This window comes from Pinus tabuliformis, chromosome 7, assembly GCF_031772625.1.
Source record: "Pinus tabuliformis cultivar Carrire ecotype Pingquan chromosome 7, CPIR1, whole genome shotgun sequence".
Lineage (NCBI taxonomy): Eukaryota > Viridiplantae > Streptophyta > Pinopsida > Pinales > Pinaceae > Pinus > Pinus tabuliformis.
Genome location: NC_142293.1, coordinates 1,559,918,854 through 1,559,943,818, shown reverse-complemented (window position 1 = coordinate 1,559,943,818; position 24,965 = coordinate 1,559,918,854). Strand labels below are relative to the sequence as shown.

The 24,965-nt window shown below is 36.6% G+C and overlaps 1 protein-coding gene across 1 annotated transcript; it reads left to right on the top strand.

Annotated features, from left to right (window-relative positions):
- Positions 1 to 6,907: 6,907 nt before the first annotated feature.
- LOC149253970 (13-hydroxylupanine O-tigloyltransferase-like) lies at positions 6,908 to 11,843 on the top strand. The gene is made up of 3 exons (XM_089454644.1): positions 6,908 to 6,967; positions 11,331 to 11,603; positions 11,673 to 11,843. The coding sequence occupies exons 1-3, from the start codon at positions 6,908 to 6,910 to the stop codon at positions 11,841 to 11,843; spliced, it is 504 nt and encodes a 167-aa protein (XP_089310770.1).
- Positions 11,844 to 24,965: the final 13,122 nt, after the last annotated feature.

Genomic DNA, 24,965 nt, shown 5'->3' with positions numbered 1-24,965 from the left:
AGCAAGCTCTTTGTTCATATGCCATATTTTCCTTTTCTCCCATGCCTCAACCTCCCGCTGCAGGATCCGCAACTTGTCCTGAATGTGCCGCATGGGAGAGGAGAACTGAACACCGCCTATGTTCCAGACATCACACACGAGAGAGTTAAAATATGGATCCTCAAGCCATACCCTATTGAATTTAAAGGGCATTCCACCTCTGTAGTCATCCCTTCTTCATTGAAGTGCAATGGATCCGTGATCATATATATAGAAAATAACCACTTCAGAATATACCACCCCAAGCCTCTCAATGGTTTGATCGTGTAGGAGACAACAATCTAGTCGCTTTGCAATATATCCCACACCCGACCTCCGATTGTCCCAGGTGGGGATAAGCATGGAGGGGCAAATGTCCACCAGATTGTACTCTAGGATGAAATTCTTAATACGATCAACCATGACATCTACCTTTCTGGAACATCCACAAATATCATTAAATCGAGTAGTGTAATTTAGATCCCCCGCAATGATGAGTGACGTAAGTTCCAGTAACTCTGACTCGATCATATTATCCCAAAAAATGGCTCGATCAAGGTATGGTGCATAGACATTAAGAATGTGGATTCTACCCTTGAGCCTGAGAATGTGACCAGCAAGGAGGATGCCAACAAAACATGAAAAGGCCTTGACATTGACCCACCAAGGATCTCAGATAGCAACCAGCCCACTCGGGAGGCCATGTGCATCAGTGGCCGCCATATACTAGTCCGGAATCATCTTTCTAAAGTACTCAACCACCTGAGGAACTACATGCATCGTTTCCTAAAGAAGAAGAATATAGGGATGGAAAGAAGAGAAAATTTCTCTAAGGGCTAGGAATTTTGGGGCAGCCCCCAGCCCTCGCATATTAAGTGAGAGGATGAATGTCATGTTTGACCATGTGCATGCAGTCATGCTCCAAGGGCCCGAGGGGAGGAACTACCGATAATGGGGACATCAGTGAGAGAATGTGCATCAGCGGGACTAAAAGGGAGAGGTCGGGGACGGCCTCGAAAGTGCATGTTGCCACGGTTTTGTTTTCAGTGAAAAATAATATTCCCAGCAGATGAGGGGATGATGCGAGGGGATGAGTGGCCAACAGGCTTGTGAATAGTGAGTGACAAAAGATCTATTGTCTTTTTCTGTAGGAGAAAATCAAGGTCAGTATCCACGGAATTTGTGGGGGAGTTTAGAGGAGAGTGTGGCCATGCAGGGCCAGATCCTCATATTGAGGAATGTGGTGTGATGCGAGAGGATGATGGCACAGGGACATACATGATGTGGGTGGAAGATAACAGGTCTCGTGACGTTGGATGGCGTGGAACATTAGGCGGAGGTGGCAGACAGTCACGAGGAGAAGATATGTGCTATTCAGTCAAATGTGGTGAGGTGGCTTCGATGGAGGGAACATCAAACCCATCAGAATTATGAGGAGATGATAGAATAGGAATAGGGGCAGAATCAAAAGGATTAGCACATAATTGAGAATAGTGATGTCTAGATGCGGCAAGATTCGAATCGCTTGCATGTTGAGGAGAGCCATGTCTGAGAGATGGAGTTTCAAGCCAACTACATGGAGAAGCATCAGCTGGTGCCTCTTTGTTTTCATACCAATCGCGATGCCAATGTCGACGAGATGCCATGGATCTGCCACCCAACCTCCGTGGATAATGAGCCAGAAGATGTCCAGTGTGGTGACATTTTAGACATCGAAATGGAACCCCCTAGAAATCCAGTCTTTGGAACAAATGTGTGTCACCCCAGTTCAATTCAATATGATTCAGAAACCCTCCCCTGTACTCCTTATCAATAAGAATCTAGGCCACCCGCTTATCAGGTGCACCCAAACGCTGAGGATCTACATACACGGATTTTCCAATGGCATTGCCAATATCCACAAAAACTTGCCACGTCCAGAATTCGATGGGTAAGCCAGTGAGTTTAACCCATGTCAGCTTCTTTTGGGGAGTCTCCTTTAGAGGGTTGAAGCTAATGTACCATGAGTGCAATGCCACAAAACTTTGCCTGTTAATCCAAGGAATGGATTTGATTTTCATGAGGTCTTCATGGCAGAGGAATTGGAAACTATAACACTCATTTAGGAGGCGAACCACTATAGGCATATAGCCTAACAGTGTTTTCCATTTGGTTTCTACCCAAACTTGCATATCAACTTCACTCAATTATGCAAAATGCCACTTACCCACGAGAGCGCGCTTCTGAATACTAGTCACTCGATCGATCAACATGTCATGTTTGAAAACAAGAGCAGGAGCCAAAGTAGTGATTTTAATATATCTATTGGGGTGGTGGGATCGACATTCATGAACCGCATGGGAAATTCCATGCAAAATCGGGTCTACATGTTGGCCATCTGGAGGATGCATCGATGGTTGAGATGAGTGCCAAGTGTCGTGGATAGATGGGACCCTCCTCCCAAATTTAGACTCTGCATCCATCGTGGCATGGATGAACACCTCCTGTGTTGAGGTGTACGATTCCAGAATGTCCATATCCACATATGTAGGAAAAAAGACCCAAATACAACCAAGAGAAAATTTTGGAAAGGAATGTGATTTTAATGGTTGATGAGATGGTAGGTCGAAAAATAAAGTGAAGCAGCAGAGGATCATTGACAAGAATTTCTTGAAATCAGTAGAGTCCTAATCATGATGAACTGATTCCACAGGGGATGTCGCCCACATAACGCCAAATGTGGAGGGATGATGCCGAAAATAAATCCAAAAGAGGTAAGTAATGAGGGTTAGGAAAAGAGAGAAAAAGGATATGATAAAGGACGGTGGGGTGGGGATCCCAATCCAGATTGTCAGATGGCAAATGACAGAGTGGTATGTGTGATGTAGACCCCAGTCACCTCGCAACAGAGGTAACCAAACAACCCCAACTGGAAATTCAAATTGTGCCAGAAAACGGTGTAGACGTCGGTGTTGGAAAATCAAACTAGTCCTGAACTAAACCAGAGCCAAGCAGAATTCCTGGAGAGAGATTCCAAACAAGAAAAACTAAGAAAGAAAAAGATTTATAAGCCTTCACAACAACAACAACAACAACATCCTGGGCATGTCCACCATCGATTACAAATCCGGATACCGAAAGCATTATAGGGACGTGAAATGATAAAAGAGCTATACCACCAAGTACAAAGAATTTTATAAGTTGTAATGTGAAAACAAGATCCGTCCCCCAGTGAAAACTGTGGAAAAAAAAGATTAAGGAGCTTAGTCCAGTGGGGCATATGGACGTCTCGGGGGAGTAAGTATGTGAGAATGAAATATCCAAATAAGAAGGTATGAAGTGATACAGAGGAACACCACAATGTAGAGGAATTTTGAGTGGAGGAATGAAGAATGTGAGTGGAGAGGAAAAAATGTCATGATATGAGAAGCAATGGAGCTAGTAATATAAGGGAAAAACTCACACTTCTAGGGATTATAGTAGGAAATATCCAGAATACGCAAATATCCAGAATATGCAAATAGGAGAGAAAGTGAAGTGGACCGGGGTTCACAAAAAGAGATAAAGAGGAGGAGATACAAACCATAAGGAAAAGGTAGGATCATACCAGAATCAATTTAGCACAGTCTGATGGTGGATATAGTAGGCATAACCCATCAAAGTGCAGTAGCAATTCTCCCCACTCCTTTCTGTGCACCCATGAGAAAACCACCTCGATCGAACTTACTTTAATTTAAGAGGTGAGAATAATGTCGGAACAATTCCTGGACATTGCAGAGGATATTGCGGAGCCTTGGAGCAAGCTCGGTGAACAAACGACACTCATACATGCATTCTTGCTCTGGAACATCTCAAAGAAGAAAGTTAAATTATAGAGTCTTTTTTTGTATTTTTTACGATTAATTTTACTAATTATTAAGTTGATATTTTTAAGAATCACAAGATTAAGTTGTTTAATCTACAAATTTTGAGTGTCACAGGGTTTTTCGAATCTATTTATATATTCAAAAGAATATTTTGAACAACAAAAATTCACAATCTCACCTAAACTTGTATCACCGGATTCCACTGCAAAGGTCATTTTGTCTATTAGCTTCTTAGCATAATCTTTTAAATACCACTTGTCCACTATATATTAAATAATGAGGAAATTGTGCATTAATTACATTATCTCTCGATGAAATTAAACTGGAAATTGAGGTATTTTATTTGTGAAAGATACACAATTTTTGTATGGCTATTTGTTTTTTTTTTTTTATCGTTAAAAGACTATCTAGACTATTATATTATATTTACAAGTAAACTTTACAAACAGTGAGACAGGCTTTCCAGGGCCAGCAGTTGCACCTTGGATAGCTTAACTTTGAAACAAAAAGCTCCCTCGCAGGGGCAGCACCTACAGAACTTCCAAAATCACCTTCCAGACTAACAGAGTCCCTCCAAAATCTAATTGCTGCTGGAGGCCCAAAAGACGTGAGAATCAGCGTGCTAAGGGGCCTCATTGCGCTGAACAGACCCATGACTGCCCACGCAGGGGCTTTCGACATAAACTGACTGAACCCAACAGTATAGAAAATTGACAATAGACCCGACATACATAAACCAGACAGACAGACGCATAAATTGCCAGCCAACAAACATAGTGAAATCCGGAACCGACATACCCGCAGAAGCTTTAATCCTGGTTTCGGGCTGAGAGAGGAGGACATGTGTTGAGCCGGGGTTCAGTGTCCTGGTCCTCGCAGAGGCTTTTGTCTTCCACCACGTAGCACCACCCCCGTCCCTCAGGGACTCCTTCCCACATCGCCTTCCACTTGTCCTCATCAATGCCCTGAGGTGCCGGCCCCATTGGGTGTGAGGTGCCTTGCACAGTCTCCTTCCCCGAATTGCCTGCCTCGTTCGGTGGCAACACCTCAGGGCTTTCCTTATCAGGGCTGTCCTTACCAGAACTTCCTGGAGGCTTCTCCAGCGCGTCCTCACCAGAGCCTTCTGGAGGTTTCTCCGACGTACCCAGAGGATTTCCGGCTCCAAATTCTTCAGGGATTTTGGTAAAAAGAACTGAAATGTGGGCATTGACTCCTGCATTGTCCATTGAGCTACCCAGAGTGAACACCACGGAGCCGAATGCCGGAAGCAATGGCCCTCCCTCGCTAGAGCTACCGACCTCCAAGAATTGCCCGACTGGGAGTTGTGTGGCTCTTGCCCGCCTATGACAGTAGCAGCAACAACAATGGTGGTGTTCATCTGCTGCAGGGGTTCTAGAAGAGGATCCTCTCCCTGGTCCTCGTCTGCTAGGCTGTCGCTCCCGTAATTTGGCCATGTCTTCTTCGCTGCCACCCGCGTATGCCTGAGAGAATAGGTGGGAATAGGCACTGTGCAGATTTCGCCCCAATCCCCACACTGGTGAGACGATTTCTGAGCACCCTCCTCCTGCACGAGAGTTAACCCTTCTCGCCTCCAATTGAACCAGAAATCCCTCGAATTGCCCCCCCTTCCTACAGCCACGGCTTGAATTGCAGCAGCAAGAGGCCTCAACATCCACCGACTCGCAGTTTCTCTGCTCTCGCACCCTTCGAACCTCAACATGCCAATGCACCCACATCCTTCGTTGATATCGTATTCCATTCCTTCTCTGCAGTCGAGCATTAACTGCATTCTGCGCCACCATCGAGAACCTCTGCCTTGCATTGAATACCCATCGCTTCGCTGCTGGGCCATTATACCTTGACGGCGGTTTAACCAGGCGTATTAAGGTTACCACGGGGCGGCACATGCTGGGCATGTGGCACGCCCCCCCTTGACAAGTCATCACCCGCATCCGGGGTTGTACGGCTATTTGTTATTGTTAATGTAAGTATTATTTTATTATTTTTCAATGTAAAACACCTACATTGAGTATTTTTAATAATGTGGGTGTACTAGTTTTTATTTTAAATTATTTATTTCCCATACTTTCAAATTAATGATGAAATATATATATTGTGCTGAGATTCTCATTATTCTATAACCTAGTATGATATGTTTGTGTTTAACTTGGAGTTGACATGTGTCATTTTAAAATCTATATATTGAAAAAAAAAAAGATATGATAAAAATGAATAAAAATGTTTGATTTGTTTAATTAAAAGTATTATAAAACATCAAGTAGTAAAAATATTTCACTCATTCTCAACCATAAATAAATATATAATTAAAAGAAAATGAATATATGTGTTTGGTTTGTTTAATCAAGAGTATAATAAACATCAATAATCTCACTCTATGTCCATACTATGAAGGAGCGGTAAAAGCATTTCACTCTCACTCTTAAACTGAAGTAGTTAAAAAAAAACAAAAACAAGAAAAAACTATATATACATTATATAAAGCAACTGGAAAAAAAATATTTCTTTTTTATTGAGTCGAGAGGGTCATTCTTCACCCCAATATGATGATGTGTAAGTATGCCAGTGCTCAACTTGGAGTTGACACATGTCCCTCTTAAAATAAGAATAAAATATTCTCTAAATAGAAAAACAATGTCCGTTATAATAAAAGAGAAAAAAAGTATGCTATGCATGTTTAATTAGTTGTCCATATGACCTAATATAATTTCATGTAGAGTAATTAAAAGGAAAAAATAAATATGTGAATAAGATGTTTAAACCTTATATCAACTTTCTATATATCTATATATATAGAAAAAAATGTTAAAAGAAAATATTTAAAATTGTATAGAATAAAATATGCAATGCCGGCTATGAATAAAATATTTTAATATAAATTAATATTGACATATACTTAAAAATATAATAATAATAAAAAACCATTTCAATGTACATATTTTGTAATCTTTATAGCATTAAAAAATACAATGAAAAACTACACATTATTTTTTGCACTCTCTACTCATTTTAAATCTGTGCTTAAAATGGAAATGGATATACACTCGTCGGTGAAACGTTTTAAGCAATCTCACTACTATGCTCATGTAAATTTTGATCTATTTTATAGATTCATGGATATATACTAGTAGGTGAAACATTTTAAGGAATCTCACTACTATGCCCATGTAAATTTTGTTTTATTTTATAGATTAAAAAATGCAACATACATAATGAAAAATTACAAGTGGTCTCTCTCTTTATATATATATATATATATCAGAAGATCAAAATGAAAATATTTCATTAAAATTTTGTGAAGATTTGATCCCGCTTAGCTCTTACTAGATTATCATTAAAAGTGGTTAACATAAGTTGTTATTAACAAGATCTATCTTAATCACGGATCTAGCAAGAACCCAAAAGGATCAAATCTCTTGAGATGAAAACTTCTTTTAGAGTGCAAAATTTGAATAAAATGTCTACACTTTGATCCATCATCATCATCATCATAAAAAGATAAACTAAAAAAAAAAATAGTTTATATAATGTATATATAGTTCTTTTTAAACTTTTAACTACTTTATTTCTCTATAAAGTTGATATAAGATTATGTTGTTTAATATGGACTTCAAAATATTTTATTTATGGTTGAGCGTGAGAGTGAAATACTTTGACCACTTTTTAATATGGTCATAAAGTGAAATTATTGATGTTTTGTTATAATTTTAATTAAACAAACCAAACACGTATATTCATTTTTGTTTTTTTATTATATATTTTATTTATGGGTGAGAGTGAGTGAAATATTTTCACAACTTCTTCTTTGTATAGACATAGAGTGAGATTATTGATGTTTTATAATACTTTTAATTAAACAAACTAAACACTTATATTCATTTTTGTTTTTCTATTATATCTAACATTTTATATATATATATATATATATATATATATATATAGGGAAACATGTTAATTCTAAGTTGAAGATGGGCATACTTACACATCTCTTTGAGTTGTAGGATGAGCCTCTCCCTCAATTAGTATTTATATTTCAAATATATGATTTTATATTCTTGATAAACTAAGACAACCATATAAATTGAATTGTTGATAAATGTCCATAAGAATGAAAACATTTACCTCATGATACATTTCACATTGCCCAAATTTTGAAAAGTCATAAAGTTTAACTAAATTATAAATTTATTTTAAATGATTTGTGTTATTAATTTGAAAAATATATATATATATATATATATATATATATATATATATATATATATATAATCATAAAAATTCTCATGGTAAATAGACTTTTCGCAATATCAAAGGCCAATCTCATGACTTGGTAATACCACATGCCAAAAAAAACACAACTCATATTTATATGAATATGACATTTTTTAATTAATCAATTTAATTAAAAATGTTGGAGTATACCTACTTTCTAAATCAATTTAAATCTCTACCATCCACCTAATCCAATCTCCTGACTTAGTAATACCACACTTAGTAATACCACATGCCAAAAAAAACACAACTCATATTTATATGAATATGACATTTTTTAATTAATCAATTTAATTAAAATTGTTGAAGGAGTATACCTACTTTCTAAATCAATCTCAATTTTTCATCTATTTTAAAATATTATGTAAATTAAATCTCTACCATCCACCTAATCACTTGCACAACCATATAAAACACTTACCCTCACTTTATCATGAAGATTCTTAATTTCTAAATAGTCTTTGCTACAATACCATGGGCTAATACTATGACTTATCAATACCACATACTTGAAAAAAACATAATTGACTTTATATGATACTATTTCACATGAAGATTTTTTAATTAATAAATTTAATTTAAAAAAAAATTACTTTGAAGGTAAATTTCAAATTTTGACTTATGTATATCACTCTAAATATTCTAGAAATTTTACATATATACAATATTATTGGCTAATACTATGGCTTATCAATAGTACATACTTGAAAAACTATAATTGACTTCATATAATATTCTTTCACATGAAATGTTTTTAGTTAACAAATTTAATTAAAAATACAAAAAAGAAATAATTACTTTGTTCATAAATTTCAACTTTCTAAATTGTCTTTGTTACAATACCATGGGCTAATACTATAGCTTATAAATACCACATACCTAAAAAAAATCATAATTAACTTTATATGATACTCTTTCACATAAGAATTTCTTAATTAAAAAGTTTAATTAAAAATACAAAAAAGAAATAATTACTTTGAAGATAAATTTCAACTTTTAACTTACTTATATCATTGTAAATATTTTTTAAAAATTTAAATACATACATTATTATTAGCAAATGTTATAACTTATCAATACCACCTAACTAAAAAATAATAATATATAATATTCTTTCACATAATTTTTTTTAATTAATAAATTTGTTTCAAAACCAAAAATAATTATTTTGTTCATAAATTTTAACTTTTAACTCAGGTATATCACTATAAATATTTTAGAAAATTTAACATATATACCAATATTCTATAGAAAATTTAACATATATACTAATAATCTATAGAAAATTTGACATATATACTAATATTTTAGAAAAGATAGGTATTAAATCCATACCACTTACTTTAAATTTTAAAAAGCTATTGTAAAAGTAAACCAACTTATTCAATTGCATACAGCTTTCACCGTTATTCCACAATTGTCTATCGTGGGCTATTCCAAATACCTGTTTGCCGGTCCAAGTGAAAGATATTTACAAGGATATGATTGGTTCTAAGCATTTTTCGGCTAGCTCGATTTTTGCTCTGGTGTTATGGAAGTCAAGGTGCCCTCCAAAGCTTATTTTGTTCTCATGGTTAGTGTTTCAGAATAAAAACTTAACATGGGACAATTTGAAGAAAAGGAGTTGGCACAGCCCGAATAGATGTGCTATGTGCGAATCTCATGAAGAATTCAATTTTCATATGCTTTTTAAATGTAAATCCTCACTGCAAGTTTGGAAAGCTTTGGCAATCATATACCGTTTCCCTCTCACTGATTTCGATTCATTCTAGGAAGCTTTTTTTGGTGGAGTGGACAAAAAGATCAATGGAGGTCTATGGTTATTCTTGTCCCCTGGTTTTTGTGGAAATGGAGGAACCACAAAATCTTAGAAGACTCAAAGATGCCCCTGCTGTCAATTGTTCAACAGATAATAACATCCTTTGAAGCTCTGCCTTTGAATCAACCCAAAATGAAAAAAAAACATGAGCAAGTCGCATAGCTGCATTGACAAATGTCCTCCATGTGCATTTTTTGATGGTGCTGAGCAACAGGACGTTTGTGGCTGCGGGTACTCATCATCATGGATTTAAACCTTAAATTCAATATATATTCATCCTATCTCTATTTTTGGTGAGTCAAAATTTGTCATGTTCTGGGGTCATGCCACAACAGATGCCCTCACCTAGCAGGCTGGATGGCCCGGATTATATATTTTTGGGGTCTCATAAAAGATAAATCCATTCACCACATGTGTCGCTCTCAGAATCAGCAAGCAGAGACTGCCTGTAGAAACAGAGTGTGCTTCTTGATGCAAGTACATGGTCCTTGAGGATTGAAGATGGTGAGAATTCCTGCTACATTCACGATTTCTCCATTCCCGGCTTATGATCCCTCTATGATGTTTCTTTTCTTTGGCTTTATTTCTTCCATCTGTTTTGTTGTTTACCTTTTTGACAGGTTGAGCCTTTGATCTAGTATCATATATGCTAATGACCTGTGATGCATATAGAATATGACTTATGATGTATCCATCTTTGATTTTTGTCTATATATATTATTATGTTTCTGCTTTGACATTTTCCCTTCCCTTTTGGGGGAAATCTTTTTTCTTACTATACTTTTTACATCAATCCTTGTGTTAAAGATCAAGACCTATCAGCTCTTCAACTGCCATTTGTAAAATCTAAACTTTTATATTATCTCAATATGATATATTGAGTTTTTCTTTCCGAAAATACCCACTTATTCAAGATACTTATTAATAATTAAATTAAAAATTTAAAAATCCAATATGAAGTAGCCTTTGTTGTAGATCTTTCATGGTTAATCTTTCATGGCTGATGGTATTCATTACACTGGTCACATCACTTGAGAAAGGCCGGCTTCAATTTATATATATCTCACCAAACGCAGGCTTCGGCGTCTCCTCCATCTCCAAAGATCTTTGCCTCTGCAACGCACTGCATCCTGCTCTGCTCATCTTCGATTGCGTGCTCGCTTCATAGCCTTTCATTGATTCTCCACAGCTTTGTTTTCATGGCACCTCTGCAAATGAAAACCACCAGAAAGCCGTCTATCCTTGTCGCTCCTCTCCTGCCTACTCCCAAAGGGTTGTTATACCTTTCCAATCTAGATGATCAACCGTCTCTCAGATTTCATATTCCCGTCCTTCAATTCTATCGGTTCGATCCGTAGAAAAAAGGTGAGGATCCGGCCAAAGTTATCAGAGAAGCGCTGGCGAAGGTTTTGGTGTTTTACTATCCTTTTGCCGGAAGATTGAGAGAAGCGCCCTTCGGTAAGCTCGTCGTGGACTGCACGAGCGAAGGCGTGCTGTTTGTGGAAGCTGATGCCGACGTTTCCATGGAGGAATTCGGAGACCTGCACCCACCTTTCCCCTGCTTGGATGATCTGCTGCATGATGTGCCGGGCTCGGAAACTATTACCAATTCTCCCCTCCTTCTCATTCAGGTTAATTCACTCATGCTTTGATGAACACAATTCATAAATTCTGTTTTCTTAACGTTTTGCTTTTTTCAGATAACGCGGTTGAGATGCGGAGGGTTCATTTTCGCCCTTAGTTTGAATCACACCATGAGCGACGGGGTTGGCCTCCTTCAATTCTTGACAGCTCTTGCCCAAATGGCGAGGGGGGCGGCGAGGCCTTCCGTTCATCCAGTTTGGGAAAGAGAAATCCTCCGACCCGGATGAATCCCACAGTTAAATTCCCTCACTACGAATATGATCAAATCGAAGACAAAGACGGGCAGATGGCGAACGTGAAGGAGATGACCCAGAGTTCATTCTTTTTCGGGCCGAAGGAGGTCGAGTCGCTGAAGAGACAAGCAGTAGGGCAAGGCAAGTGCCCGACCTTTGAAGTTCTATCGGCCTGTTTGTGGCGTTCCAGAACGAGGGCTCTCCAACTGCCCGCTGAGCAGGAAGTTCGGTTCATATTCATGCTGGATGGCCGAGCGAGATTCGACCCGCCGATTTCCGAAAACTTCTACAGCAATGCGATCATTTTGTCGTGGGGGAAGACGACCGCAGGAGAGCTGGCAACCAAACCGTTGTCCTTCGCTGTGAAGTTGATCCGCCAAGCGAAAATGAGCGTGAATGGCGAGTACATGCGATCAGTGATAGATTTGATGGAGTTGAGAGGGCACCCTCTCTTCACAGTGGTGGCACCTATGCGGTTTCGGACTGTACTAAGATCGGGTTTGGAGATGTGGATTTGGGATGGGGAAGACCAGCCTACGGCGGGCCAGCACGAGGTGGAGTGGGACCAGCGTCAGTGGCGGGGTTGTCAAGCTTCCTAGTCCCCTATCATAACAGAAGTGGGGTGGAAGGCACAGTGGTTCCAGTATGCTTGCCACCCGCTGCTATGCAAATATTTCAAGCAGAAATCAATGAAGCTATTGAGAACGCAGCCCCATATCTACGATCCTCGATATAAAATAGCAATCTCTAAGCTTAATTATATTAAGTTGCTGTTACATGAATAAAATCTGTATTAAGTTGCTCTTACGTGAATAAAATGAGGTGGGTACCTCGCCCAAGAGTGTCCTTGTATTTCGGTGAAGTAAATTGGATACACTGCAACTTCTTGAGTTGCCTTTAGAGTAACATCCAGAAAAGTATGTATCCTTGATTCCTTACAGTAGGTTGCCGAAGCACTCCGCATTCATTCATGTTACTCGCATTCATTCATCTAACTCGGTCTATGAAGGGATCTGCAAGGTAAGCGTTAATGTAATAAATGATTGGACTCAGAGCATTGACAAAGAAGATCTATGAAGGGATCCACCCTACACCCCGACATTCATCTCAAGATAAAACTGCATTCAAATCACCTACCAAAATTAAAGACCCAATTTTAAGTATATCACAGTGAGAGTGATCCATACGCTTCCGGAATGTATATTTTTCATTAAGGAAATGTAGACTTGATGGATGACGCCGAATATAACACGTCACAGAATGACACTCGTTGAAGGAGTTTAATAGAAAGAAATAATACAACTGAAATTCGCGACTTGATTGGAGTGGCAGTGTATGTAGAGAGTTTGTGTTGTGAATGAAAACGTACAACCCATCGTCATAAATCTGACAGCTTTGATTTTATGTTTATCAAAACGTACCAGCGAACATCATAAATCTGACATCTTTCAATTTTCATCATAAATCCTACCGCCTTCATTTTTAAAAGAATTAACAAATATATTATATTTAAATAAATACATCGATTTCAATTATAATTCATTGTTTTGGGAAAACATAAATTAATTTTTATAAAATCAAAATATTTAAATATGGATTTTGGGTAAAGTTTGATATAATTTGTTATTTATTTTAATTTTTTATGGCCTAAAAATTAGAGTTATTAAGTTGTATGGTTTTTAAATTTGATTTTGATGTTTTGGGCCTAAACTTTTTGAAATTTATTTAAAGTTTCAAATAATTATGTTTTAATCAAAATTTTGTCAACAAAGTTCATAATACATTAAGAGCGTTCTAATTGAAAAATTATTTTAATAGAAGTTTGTATGAAAAAGTTAATTTATATTATTGACTAAAGTGATACTAAATAGATGTTAGGTCAATTCTCATTACTCACAATGTGGAGCTAATCACACCTTGACTACCATGATACTAAGTAGATGTCATGCTAACTAACATCACAGAGAATGTGGAGTTACATGTGGAATTTCAAAAAGATATTAAAGAGCCCAAAACCTTAACATTAGTTAGGGATTGAGACATGAAAAAACTCTAAGCTTAACCTTAAATTATTATCATATCATGATAAAAATTGAGTTAAATTGGGTTAAACACTAGGTTTATAGGAAACAACTTTGAAGGATAAGAAAGAAGTAGAAGATCATCTTAATGTAACAACCATTTAAAACATACAATGTCCATGGAAACTCCATAGTGAGTGCATTTTCTTTATATTTTCACTTATACACACGTGAAAAGGGCAGAGCATATGCCTCTCCTTCGATTTTTTATATTGGATTTTTTCCAAAGTACATCTTATGTTCGTGTTATTTATATGTATGATAAGTTATTTAACATTAAATATGTGAATGCAATAAACACATCATCTCTTATATGTATATATTCGAAAAAGGTTGAGCTTATGCCATGGTTAGCCCCAATGTTTGATGGAAGGACAATCTCTCTACTAGTGGGATGTTATGATGCTATGAGTAGATTGTTCTTCCATTCAACATTGGAATTGGATGTATTTTGGATAGTTGGGGTAAATGTTATTATTATCTTCCTAGTTTTTATCTTTGTTATCATACTCCATTCAACATTAGAATTAGATGTATTTTGGTAATTGGGATAAATATTATTATTCTCTTCCTAACTTTTATTTTCTTGTCATACTCAAAATTCTCTTGAAAGTCTTAAATTCCTCATATAAAATATATATAAAAAAAATCTCTATCATTCATATATATATAACTAATAAAACTAAATATTATCTTTTATATATATAACTAAAAAAACTAAATATTATTTCTTTTTTAATTTTAAGGAAATGAAAAATAGAAAAATAAAATATTAAAATATATTTTTCCTTAATATTAATGGTAGGTGAGGAATTTAAATATAACTCATGGAAACTAAATATAAAAAAATGAAGACAATAATTAAGATAATTTAAATTATCAAAACAAAATAAATTTATAATATTTTTATTTAAAAAAAATCAATTAATACTACTACATTATTATTAATTTTATATTTTGTATTTTGAACCATATATAAAATATATATAGTAACAAGGTGCTTACAATATGAGAAATATATATTTTTTCTTTTAATTCAAAATTAAAATTAGATTATTATTAATAAATTATTTAGGAGATGTAAAACTCACAAGTACAAAATAATATTATAATAATTTATAGCCTATAATCCAAACACACTTCCTTAATAGAACACAATAAGATTAAAAAAATACAACTAACAAAAAGAATAAAGATCAGTGGAAGAGGATTTTTGCTCGAGAGCAATATCTAGAGGTACCTCCTTTGTTGTTGATGTTTGCAATGGAGATTATTAATCTGTATATAGGATTTGTTACAATATTATGGGCTAATACCATGGCTTATTAATACCACATGCCCCAAAAAACCATAACTCACTTGTTTATATGTCATTTTTAATTAATCAATTTCATTAAAAGGGAAAAAAATAACACAAAACTATTTTTGAGATAAATCTCAAGCTTTGATTTGGGTATATTGTTATAAATAATCTAGAATATTCTTTGGAGATTAAATCCTTCCACCTAACACAACCATATAAACTAAGTGGTTGGTAAATTCCCATAGACATTAATCCATAATAGGTAACAAAAAACTTATTACATGACACATCTCACATTGCTAAAATAAAAATAAAAAATCATAAAACTAATTAAATTATAACTTTATTATTATACAACGTGAGTGACCTAATGGTTAAGAGCATGTGTTTCTTAGTAAGGGGTCACAGTCAGAGGGGGGTAGATTATGTATGCCTTCATAGACTTTAGCAGTTAAGGGAGGTGGGTCCCTTGTCCCACAAACAAGGGGCTCTCATACACCATTTTGGTCTCTGGCCGTGAACTTAAAATCAAATATTATTTCTAGCAATTGCACCAAATGTTGGAAAGGAAACACTGCAAGGCATAAATTCGAGAAGAATAACATGACCTTGAACACCTACTGATTCTATACCTTAAATTCCCACCATGTGGAAAGAATGAAACCTTGAAGCACTTGTTCTAGTTTTGAAAATATGCTCATTTTAAGGTTAGACCCTCCTTGCTCTCATCTAATATTCCCTCAAAGATTTCTGTATTGGGAGATTCTCTCCCTCGGGCCATAGATTTTCACACAACTCAGTACTATATTAGAATTGGTATCTTATATCTTTGGAACATAACAAAGATATGTGTATCAACTGGTTTTTAGCATACTGCCAATGTACTTAACAAGAGGGGTCTCTCATTTGTGTAGATTTGAGTCTACATATCCAAGTGCAAATGTAGAGGGGGAGATGGAAATAATCCACCTACATGAGTTAATGGGCCACTATATAATTCACAATGAACAAAGTACCACCTCAAGGATATTCTCTTGCACACTACGCATTCTCAACCATCAAGCAATAAAATTAACATACAACAAGTCAAGTTGTAAGAGGGTGTCAAGAGAAGCAAAGGATTGATCCGCAACAAGAACCCCAAAGTGGTCTCTCACTTTGACAAATTTCATACTATTCCTCTAGCCATCAAGATGAACCCACACATGAAAATTATGGATAGTTGATACTAAGCCCACAACTAAAGGTTTGGGGCCTCGTACAAAGGATGAAGACTCTCCTCCTTGAATGGATTTAATTCTTGCAACATCATGGTCTATCCACCAAGTTTGACCATCTGCATCAGTTGAGAATATATGACTCTTATTAATTAGGATTGTTGTATTTCTTCTTACTAACCTAGTGAAAACCCTGCCAAGTGTTTCTAATCCAAGAGAAAGAGGAGTCACATCCAGTAAAAGCAGTTCCTTTACATTAGCGAACAAAATTCCACTTTGGATGGCAGAACCCATTGTTATAGCCTCGTTTGGATTAACATGTTTACCTGGCGTCTTTCCAAAAATCTTAACACAAATCTCTTGAACCCTTGGCACCCAATACATTCTTCCCATAAGAATAACTTCATCCAATTCCAATGTTATAATCCCTGCTTTTTTTGGACAATTCTTGCAAGGGATTCTTGTTATCTCGATTAAGTGATTTGCTAACATTTCAAACTTCAAACAAGTTAATGTCACATTCAAATGCTTTGTACCAAATGCATCTTCCGTGATAATGGTAGGTTAATATGTCTTAGGAGAAGATGACATCTCCACCTTTGGTTTCTCTACAACCTCTTGAAGCCTTTGTAAGGCTATCTTATCCTAGGATAGGTTATTTTTTGTCTTTTTGAACTCAACAACTAAATACTAGAGCAGAGAATTATCAAAATCCTCACCCCCAAAAATGTATCACCATTTTTGGCCTTTACCTATAATAAAAAGTTAGCAAGGTTACACTAATTTGTGTGGTAAAGCAGAGAATGAGAAGAAATAAATAATGAATGTTAAATAACCTAACATCTCAAGGGAAGGAACATGCCTCGAATACACCAGTGGATATTTCAAGCACTGGTACATTGAGATTACCCCCATCAAGATTAAACACAATAACTAGGCCCTCCTTCTCATTCAGCCCATAAGAAAGGGATGTTGCAGTAGGCTTATTGATGATTCTTTTGACATCCAATCCTGTAATTTTACTAACATCTTGGGTTTCTTGGCGCTAATTATCATTAAAATAGGAAGGGATAGTAATGTCTACATTCGAGACAATCTTTACAAGGTAACCCTTGATAGTTTCTTTCCTAGGTCAAGAAAACCTAGGTATAGATATGCATGTAGACAAATGTACAATGAAAAAGTGAAGAGCTATGGTGAAAACTAATGGAAAAAATAGAGCACACATGTCTTCTATGTGATGAACAATCCTTTTCATAAAATAGTTATTTAGCTATTTGACTACTGTGCACTTATTTCCTTTGTGTCGAAACTGTATGTTGCACTATATGATGTCCATGTTGATCCATACCATTGTACGTATGCTTTTCCATATGAACGTTCCTCTATCTCACTTTCTTGTCATAGGCCACCTACGACCATACTTAGACTTTTCAATGTTCATGGTTGCTCCATACATCAAAATGCCTGTTTAAAAGACTATTCAATGAATACATACCAACATTTATATATATCTGATGCTACAGAATAAGCTATCAATATTAGCATGTATCCTACTAAATAGTACAAATGCCTTTTCCCAGCAGGGAAAAATAATGGTTTAATCATGATTATTACTCTATATTAATATTGATAATCTATTACAATCCTTCACATGATATGTATAAATGCCCATCAGATACAAAACAAAATCCTAATGCCTTAGACCATTACCAAAACAAATAGTAGCTTAACATTCACATGATACATGAAAATACTTGATTCCATACTCCATCTTAGTATCAATCATTATTTACGATCAAATACAGTTTGAACATTTTGTAAAGTAAAAAAAATACATTGTTTCCCTACCTGTAGCTTACAAGTAGTCATAAAATTTTTGGGATGTACTTGTTGCATCCATGAGGCGTAAAGATGAACCAAAAAGGGGAAGTTAGTGAGTAGATATAGTCGATAATTAATGCTTTACTATGACCCAACTTAGATACATACAAAATAATTTTTGTGTCCCATTCTGGTCTTGTGTCCCTAAAAGTTTGTTGAATGTTACAGTGATCTTTGCCAGTTAATGAAATGAACCAGTTTCATTACAATATCATGGGTAGGATACCTCGGAACCAAGATCGCATGTAGAACACATAAAGCATCACTAAAACATATTTTCTTTTGGTTGTAAGGGAATGGCATAAAACTCACAGGTTCCCTAAAAATTTCCACAATAGTCTTAAATTGAAGAGAAAACCCCCAAGAAAGGAACCAAATTGAAAACTCAAAGCAAGAGTTTTGAAGAAACCACCCATTGAAGAAGGAGGCTGTTAGATCATTGAGCATTAGTTTGAAAGCAGATGAAAGAATTTTTTGTTCAGTGATTCAAAAATGGCTCATTAAATTTGAGATCCCTACTAGATTTCATCTACCCAACAAGTCACCCATCATTGAATTGGATTCATATCAATTAAGTCATATCACAAGAACCTAGTTTTGATTCAATTTCTTCATATTAGTCAAGTCGTGCTAGTATGAACTAATTTTAATTGGATGGTTAATTTGATAACAAATTTAACTAACCGTTTGGAATTTACATAAAATAATCTCTACAAATTTCAATAAAACATACTAAACATTCTTCTTCATGGGACTTGATTACTGCAGATAGGGTGACATTAAAAATAAATGAAGCAGTTGATCAGCATGCCTAAAACAAATACAATGAAAAATCCAAGCACTCTTTCAGGGTAGATCCACTCATTTGATAAAAAACATGGATAATACACAAGAAGTTCAAGTATAATCTATGTTTAACAAAGTGAAACTAAATAATTAGTTTCCAAGAAAAATGGAAGTCCTAATCTGTATTAAGGTTACAATTGTATATAGGCAGTGCTACCCATTTGAATAATGTGTCAAACATAAGCCAATATAGTAAATATATCTTGAAATTACAGTCATTGTGTATATACCAATTCATGTATTCTCTAAAATATACAAAGTTGACACCACATCAAAATTTCCTTCTCATTCCCTGTTGAATATAAGAATTCTACCCCTTACGTTCAAAAAAATACAAATTATCTAATGCAACAGGTTGTGATAACATGTGCTTAGCCCATAGTGTATGAAAAACATAAGCACAAATCTTGATTGGAGAAGCAGAATAAGTTGCCTGAATTTCATATCTAGGCAGTGGTACTATAAGTACATATGCCAAATAAGGTCCTAGTGGTTCTCTTAATACATGTGTCGATTAAGTTTAAATCACATTTTGGACAACCTGCTAAAATTACTTAGGGTAACAAAATATTTTGTAAGCACACCATCACAAATAACAACTAGTTCAGATAATGAGTATTGCAATCAGTCCAATGTTCTGTCCAAAGGAGTGGCTTTACCAATCTTTGATATCCAAGAGGAAGGGATAAGATTGAGTTACTGAAAGCACCGTGCCAATTTTATTTGATGCTCATTCTTGAGGATAGTGACAAGATCCATAGCCTATGCCAAAATAGAACATGATCTAAGTAGGCAGACCCTCATTTTAATAGTTTATATTGAAAATTCTAGTGACCTGCAAACTGGTATCTTCATGGAAATTTTGGTATAAAAAATTGAACTATACATTATCAAAGTGATTATAGTACATATATTACAATATATAAGAAGACAAAAAAATGGAAAAAGTAAAGGAAGACATTCCCTAGAAGAGAAAATGAGTGGAATAATCCTTACTTGGATCAGTAAATGTGACCAGACTAGTGCCTTTGAAATCACAATTCTAGTACTTTCTACAGTGAATTTGATAGTAACTACTCATTGCATATGAAGCATGGGGATGAACATTATCTGGATTATATCAAGGTTCACCCTGATGAATTGAAGCATGATCTGCATCACCCATCCCACAAGAAAAATCCAAAGACCCTTGAACAACAAATGGACCAAAACTTGGTTTGACAATGTAATAGACAACACTGCCAAGGCCTCCCCTTGAACGTTTTGGTTGTCCTGAAAATAAATAAATCTGGCTAGTTTGTGGGTTTGCAGGAGACAATATGGAGGAGGACGAGATATACACCAACCACATCTCAAATCTATTGGCATTATGACATAGGTTTGGCACTATGACACAAGTGTTGTCCTTGATGGCAACTCACTCAGATGGCAGATCACAGTTCAGGCTCTTAGAATGAAAGAAAAAGATATATACGCAGGTTCCTCTTAACCAGGTCGCGTATACACGCGGGATTGCCGATCAAAAGTCGCGTATGCGTATGCATGCACTTTCATGCACAGAAAAGCACGTACATGTGGGAAAGCTTATTTTTAGTCCATGGTATTTGGTCCTTGGTATTTGGACCTATGGTTTTGGACCTTGGTATCTCGTCCAAAGTATTAATCCCAGGTATTGCACCCCAAGTATTGGTTCTAAGTGGTTTTGGACCATGGTATTGAGTAAGGCCTAAGACTATAAAAGGGAAAGGAGATCATTAGGCAAAAGTGTTCACTCAAGTATTGAATATCTAATGAAGAGCAAGATCTAGAATACTGGTGATTGGGTTGTGGTGCATAGCTGGATCTGAATCAAGGAGGAACCTGAGCGCTAGAAGATGGATAAGTTCTATTGACGGGTCAAGATCTCAAAGCTTGAAGAGAAGTATCTTTGTGTGATTTTGATATGTTATATTTGGTGCATAACTTGATCTATAAATCTGATAATTTGGGTATGACTGATGTCTGAATAATTAAAAAGGGTAAATTATATTTTATAGATCTGTACGCAGGTTCGGCATAGCAGAGGCACGTATACACGCTAGATCAATAATTCAAAACATCGTATACGCTGGTTTGCCTTATTACAGATGCGTATGCACACAGGTTTCACATATTGAAGTAGCATACATCTCACAAAATATGTTTTAGCTACTTCTATTTATTGTTGCAGTGTTTTGGGTTCAGAAATGGTGTCTGGTTACTATTACTATTTTCTGGGTACAACATTCAAAGAAGTAACTATCTGATTCAGTTTTGTTTTGTGTAAAGGAAATTGGTTGATGCAGTTACATTTGATGTTTGGTTGAAGTTATTGATGGATCCAGTCTGAAAATGTATGAAACACGCTCCGTGGAAGAAAAGAGAAGGTTGTAGCCTTCTGTAGGTCAGCACCTACATACTAGTACAAGAGCTAAGGGGGTGGTAGCTCCCTTCTAGGAGAAGCTGGAGAATGAGAGAAGGTTGTAGCCTTCTGCAGGTAGAAGCCTGCGTACTGGTATAAGATTGCACTAGTACAAAAATATTGTAAAAATAAGTTTCTTATTAAAAGAAGATAGAGATGAATTGTAGCAGGTGGTTTTTACCCACATTGGGTTTCCACCTTATATCTTGTGTCCATTTGTGTGATGATCTGTTCTGTTTTTTTGCACCTGTTTACTATTCTTATGGTTAATGAAGTTCTGATGCACTGATTAAAGATGAACATTTAATGAATCATAAGTTTACTGATATACACTAGTTTCCTTAGACACAGTAGCGTATATACGCAGTTTCCTATAACAGAAGTAGCGTATACAAATCTGATTGTGAAATGAAAAATAATTGATATGATAATACTAATTCACCCCCCCCCCTCTCAGTATTATTTCCAACAAAATCTACATCATATACTTTTGAATCATCCGGGTTTAGCAGCGCAAATTTCCTTTCAATGGATGGCCCTAGTTTATGGTTCTCATTAAAAAGTGCAAAAATAAAGGTCTCTATGACTCTATTAGGCCTCATTGGAGTTCTTGCATTGGAAGTAACATGTTTGATGAATCTAGCATTATAATTTCTAACATTCTTAGGCTTCACTCCTATATCATTTGGGTCTCCTTTGGAAGACCAACCAGCCTTGGAGATAGTTACAAGGTGTTGATGGTGCTAGACCTGCCAACATTCAGAGGATCTCCCTAGTATGAAGTCCCAACTAGACCTCACACTATTTGGTGTAGGAGTCCCATTCGGTACGATGGCCCAGTTTCCATTATCTTAAATATATGCCTTAACTCTTGCTTGTCATCACGTGAGAGTGGTTTGCTTTGTCTTTGAACAACGAGGTTCATATGCTTGGTGAGTGCTGGTGTTACTTGTGTCAAGATTCTTTCACTACGAAGGGAGAGGGTGGAAGTGAGTCTCTAGTCAAAAGGGAAGAGTCCCAACTCTTTCAATGACACATAACACAACAGGACATTCTGAGCTTCTGGTGGAGTAGTCCACACGGATGCAGAAGTCAGAAACACATAGTAAAGGAATAGCACGTACAAAACCCAATGGAGCAGTCCGCATGAGTGCGGCAATCGTTATAACAAGTTTATAGGAAAGGTTTTGTCTACTGTCCAGTGAGACATCCCACATGGGAAAGACAACATTAACGACTTATACAAATCATTTTCATAAACATATGTATTAGAGCAACCGAAATAGTTGAATTGTTTTAACACAAGTTAAAGAAACATGCATTATAAGTGTTCCAAGATTAGTCTTACAAACAGTTACAATACATGTGTGAAAACGTGTTGGCCCGTTAACAGGCTTCTGGAATAAGAAAAAGTTCCAATACACATTGGTACACCATGCATCACTAACTCCATAAGAGGAGTGTTGGAGCCATTGCTCTCTCCTCAAAGAAAAGATTACAGACTCTCAAGGCCATGTGGGAGGAGCCAAGGTGAAAAATTCCTTTGATGTAGAAATGAGGGGTATTTATATCCAAGGGTAAAACTAACCCTTGTGACTGTTCGACTTCCCTCATGACTATTTGACTTATTTGATTCTTCAAATTTACATGACTCTTCAGATTACATGTGGGTCTCTTGGACTTCCATGTTACATTACATTGATTACAACAGTGTGGCTCACAGTAGTGATGTGGCCGAGATGACTCATGACATGACTCAACATGACAACGCTGATATTTTCATGCTGCTAGTGGTGTCCATGTCGAGCTGAAGTGCTACTGAGTGATGGATGTCTTCTTGGTGTATCATAGCTTCACCTCTGCATGGCAAGGTGTGTGGAGTCTTCGATGGTGTTGGTGTTCGCTTGATGTTTCATGTGCACGTCGCTCCTTCGCTTTTACTTTCACATGCCTTACATGTTTGTCTGTTCGCTAAAAACTCTCCTCGCATACATTATTTGTTTACGAAAAAATCTCCTCGCATACATTGTCCGTTCGCAAAAAAATATCCTTGCATGCATTGTTTGTTCGCAAAAAAAATCCTCACATGCATTTTCATTCATCCCTTCATGAACAAATCCCCTTGCATGTGCTCTACCTGTTCATCCCATTCATCGTCGCATTGTGTCTCATCCATGTACATGTATCTTCCATCACTCATGACGAGACGACATCAAATCCATAAATATCCTAGTCTACCATGATGCATTGTCATTTTATTTCGAATGTAGGTGACCAGGAGGGAGAACAAGGTTATGAAACTGCGCAAGGTAGATTTCAAGCTAGGATGTGAGCTCTGGACACTGCCGGTGAAAATTGCGCAGAATTCACTGGGAGATTGAGATGGACAATCCATATCAACAATGACTATTCACGAGATCTGGCTCGGCTGGCGGGAAATCTGTGTAATTTTTTTAGGGAAGCAGTGTAGGAAGTAGAGGGGCATGGCAGGAAAAACTACTCAATTCCTTCGGGGAGCTGGTAGTGGCCTCTAAAGGCTTGTAGGGAAAAAATGTGCATTTTTTCAGGGATCTGGTAGTGAGCTACAAGAGTGTTGCTAGAAAAAACTGTGCAATTGTTGGGAGGTTGGCCTGCTGAACATCCTAGAGTAGTTTCTGAGTTGAGCGGGATGTTGGGTAGCTGGGGACTACTCATGAAATCTATGCAGTTTTCCGGGTAAGCAGCCAGTCAGCTGACTGGGTGATAGGTTGGAAAAACTACGAAATTTTTGAGGGAGACATCAACGAACATTGGGTGTATGTCCGGCATGTCTTCACAATTTCTTCATTTAGCAAAGTGAGCATGCTTTGCAGATTTTGCACAATTTTTTGGGGGAGTGAGTCCCAGGGTCACTTCCCCATCAAACTCTATGTTTGAAAAGTTGGAGGGTTGGTTGATTTGCTCATGGGAAATGCAAATTGAGATGGGTTACTAAGAAACTTTTGTGTTGTTATGGATGACAGTCGATCTAGTTGATTCCAGGATTGCGCAGTGCAGGCTGCCTGGGATATAGCCACAAGCTCTGCACAATTCTGGGCAGCAGTACATGTTCACTGAGGGTTGAAATTGCACAATGCAACTCAACAAGGGTTTAACATTTGGAGGGTGATCTGGTCGTCATAACTTCATCAAAATGACTAAGTGTGTGAGCGAGTGAACTTGTGCATATGCAAACTTGTCAACACACACTCAAAATGACTCGATGACAATACACCTCAGACCATCAAGACAACATATACTAAGTATGACTGACCGACGGTGCAAGCAACAAGCGTGACACTTGTGATAGATCGTTGAGTGACCGCA

Coding starts and splice junctions, on each gene's coding strand:
- LOC149253970 (XM_089454644.1), top strand. CDS start 6,908: ATGGAAATGGATATACACTCGTCGGTGAAACGTTTTAAGCAATCTCAC. Junction 6,968..11,330: donor AATCTCACTACTATGCTCAT/GTAAATTTTGAT, acceptor TTCGATCCGTAG/AAAAAAGGTGAGGATCCGGC. Junction 11,604..11,672: donor CTCCCCTCCTTCTCATTCAG/GTTAATTCACTC, acceptor TGCTTTTTTCAG/ATAACGCGGTTGAGATGCGG.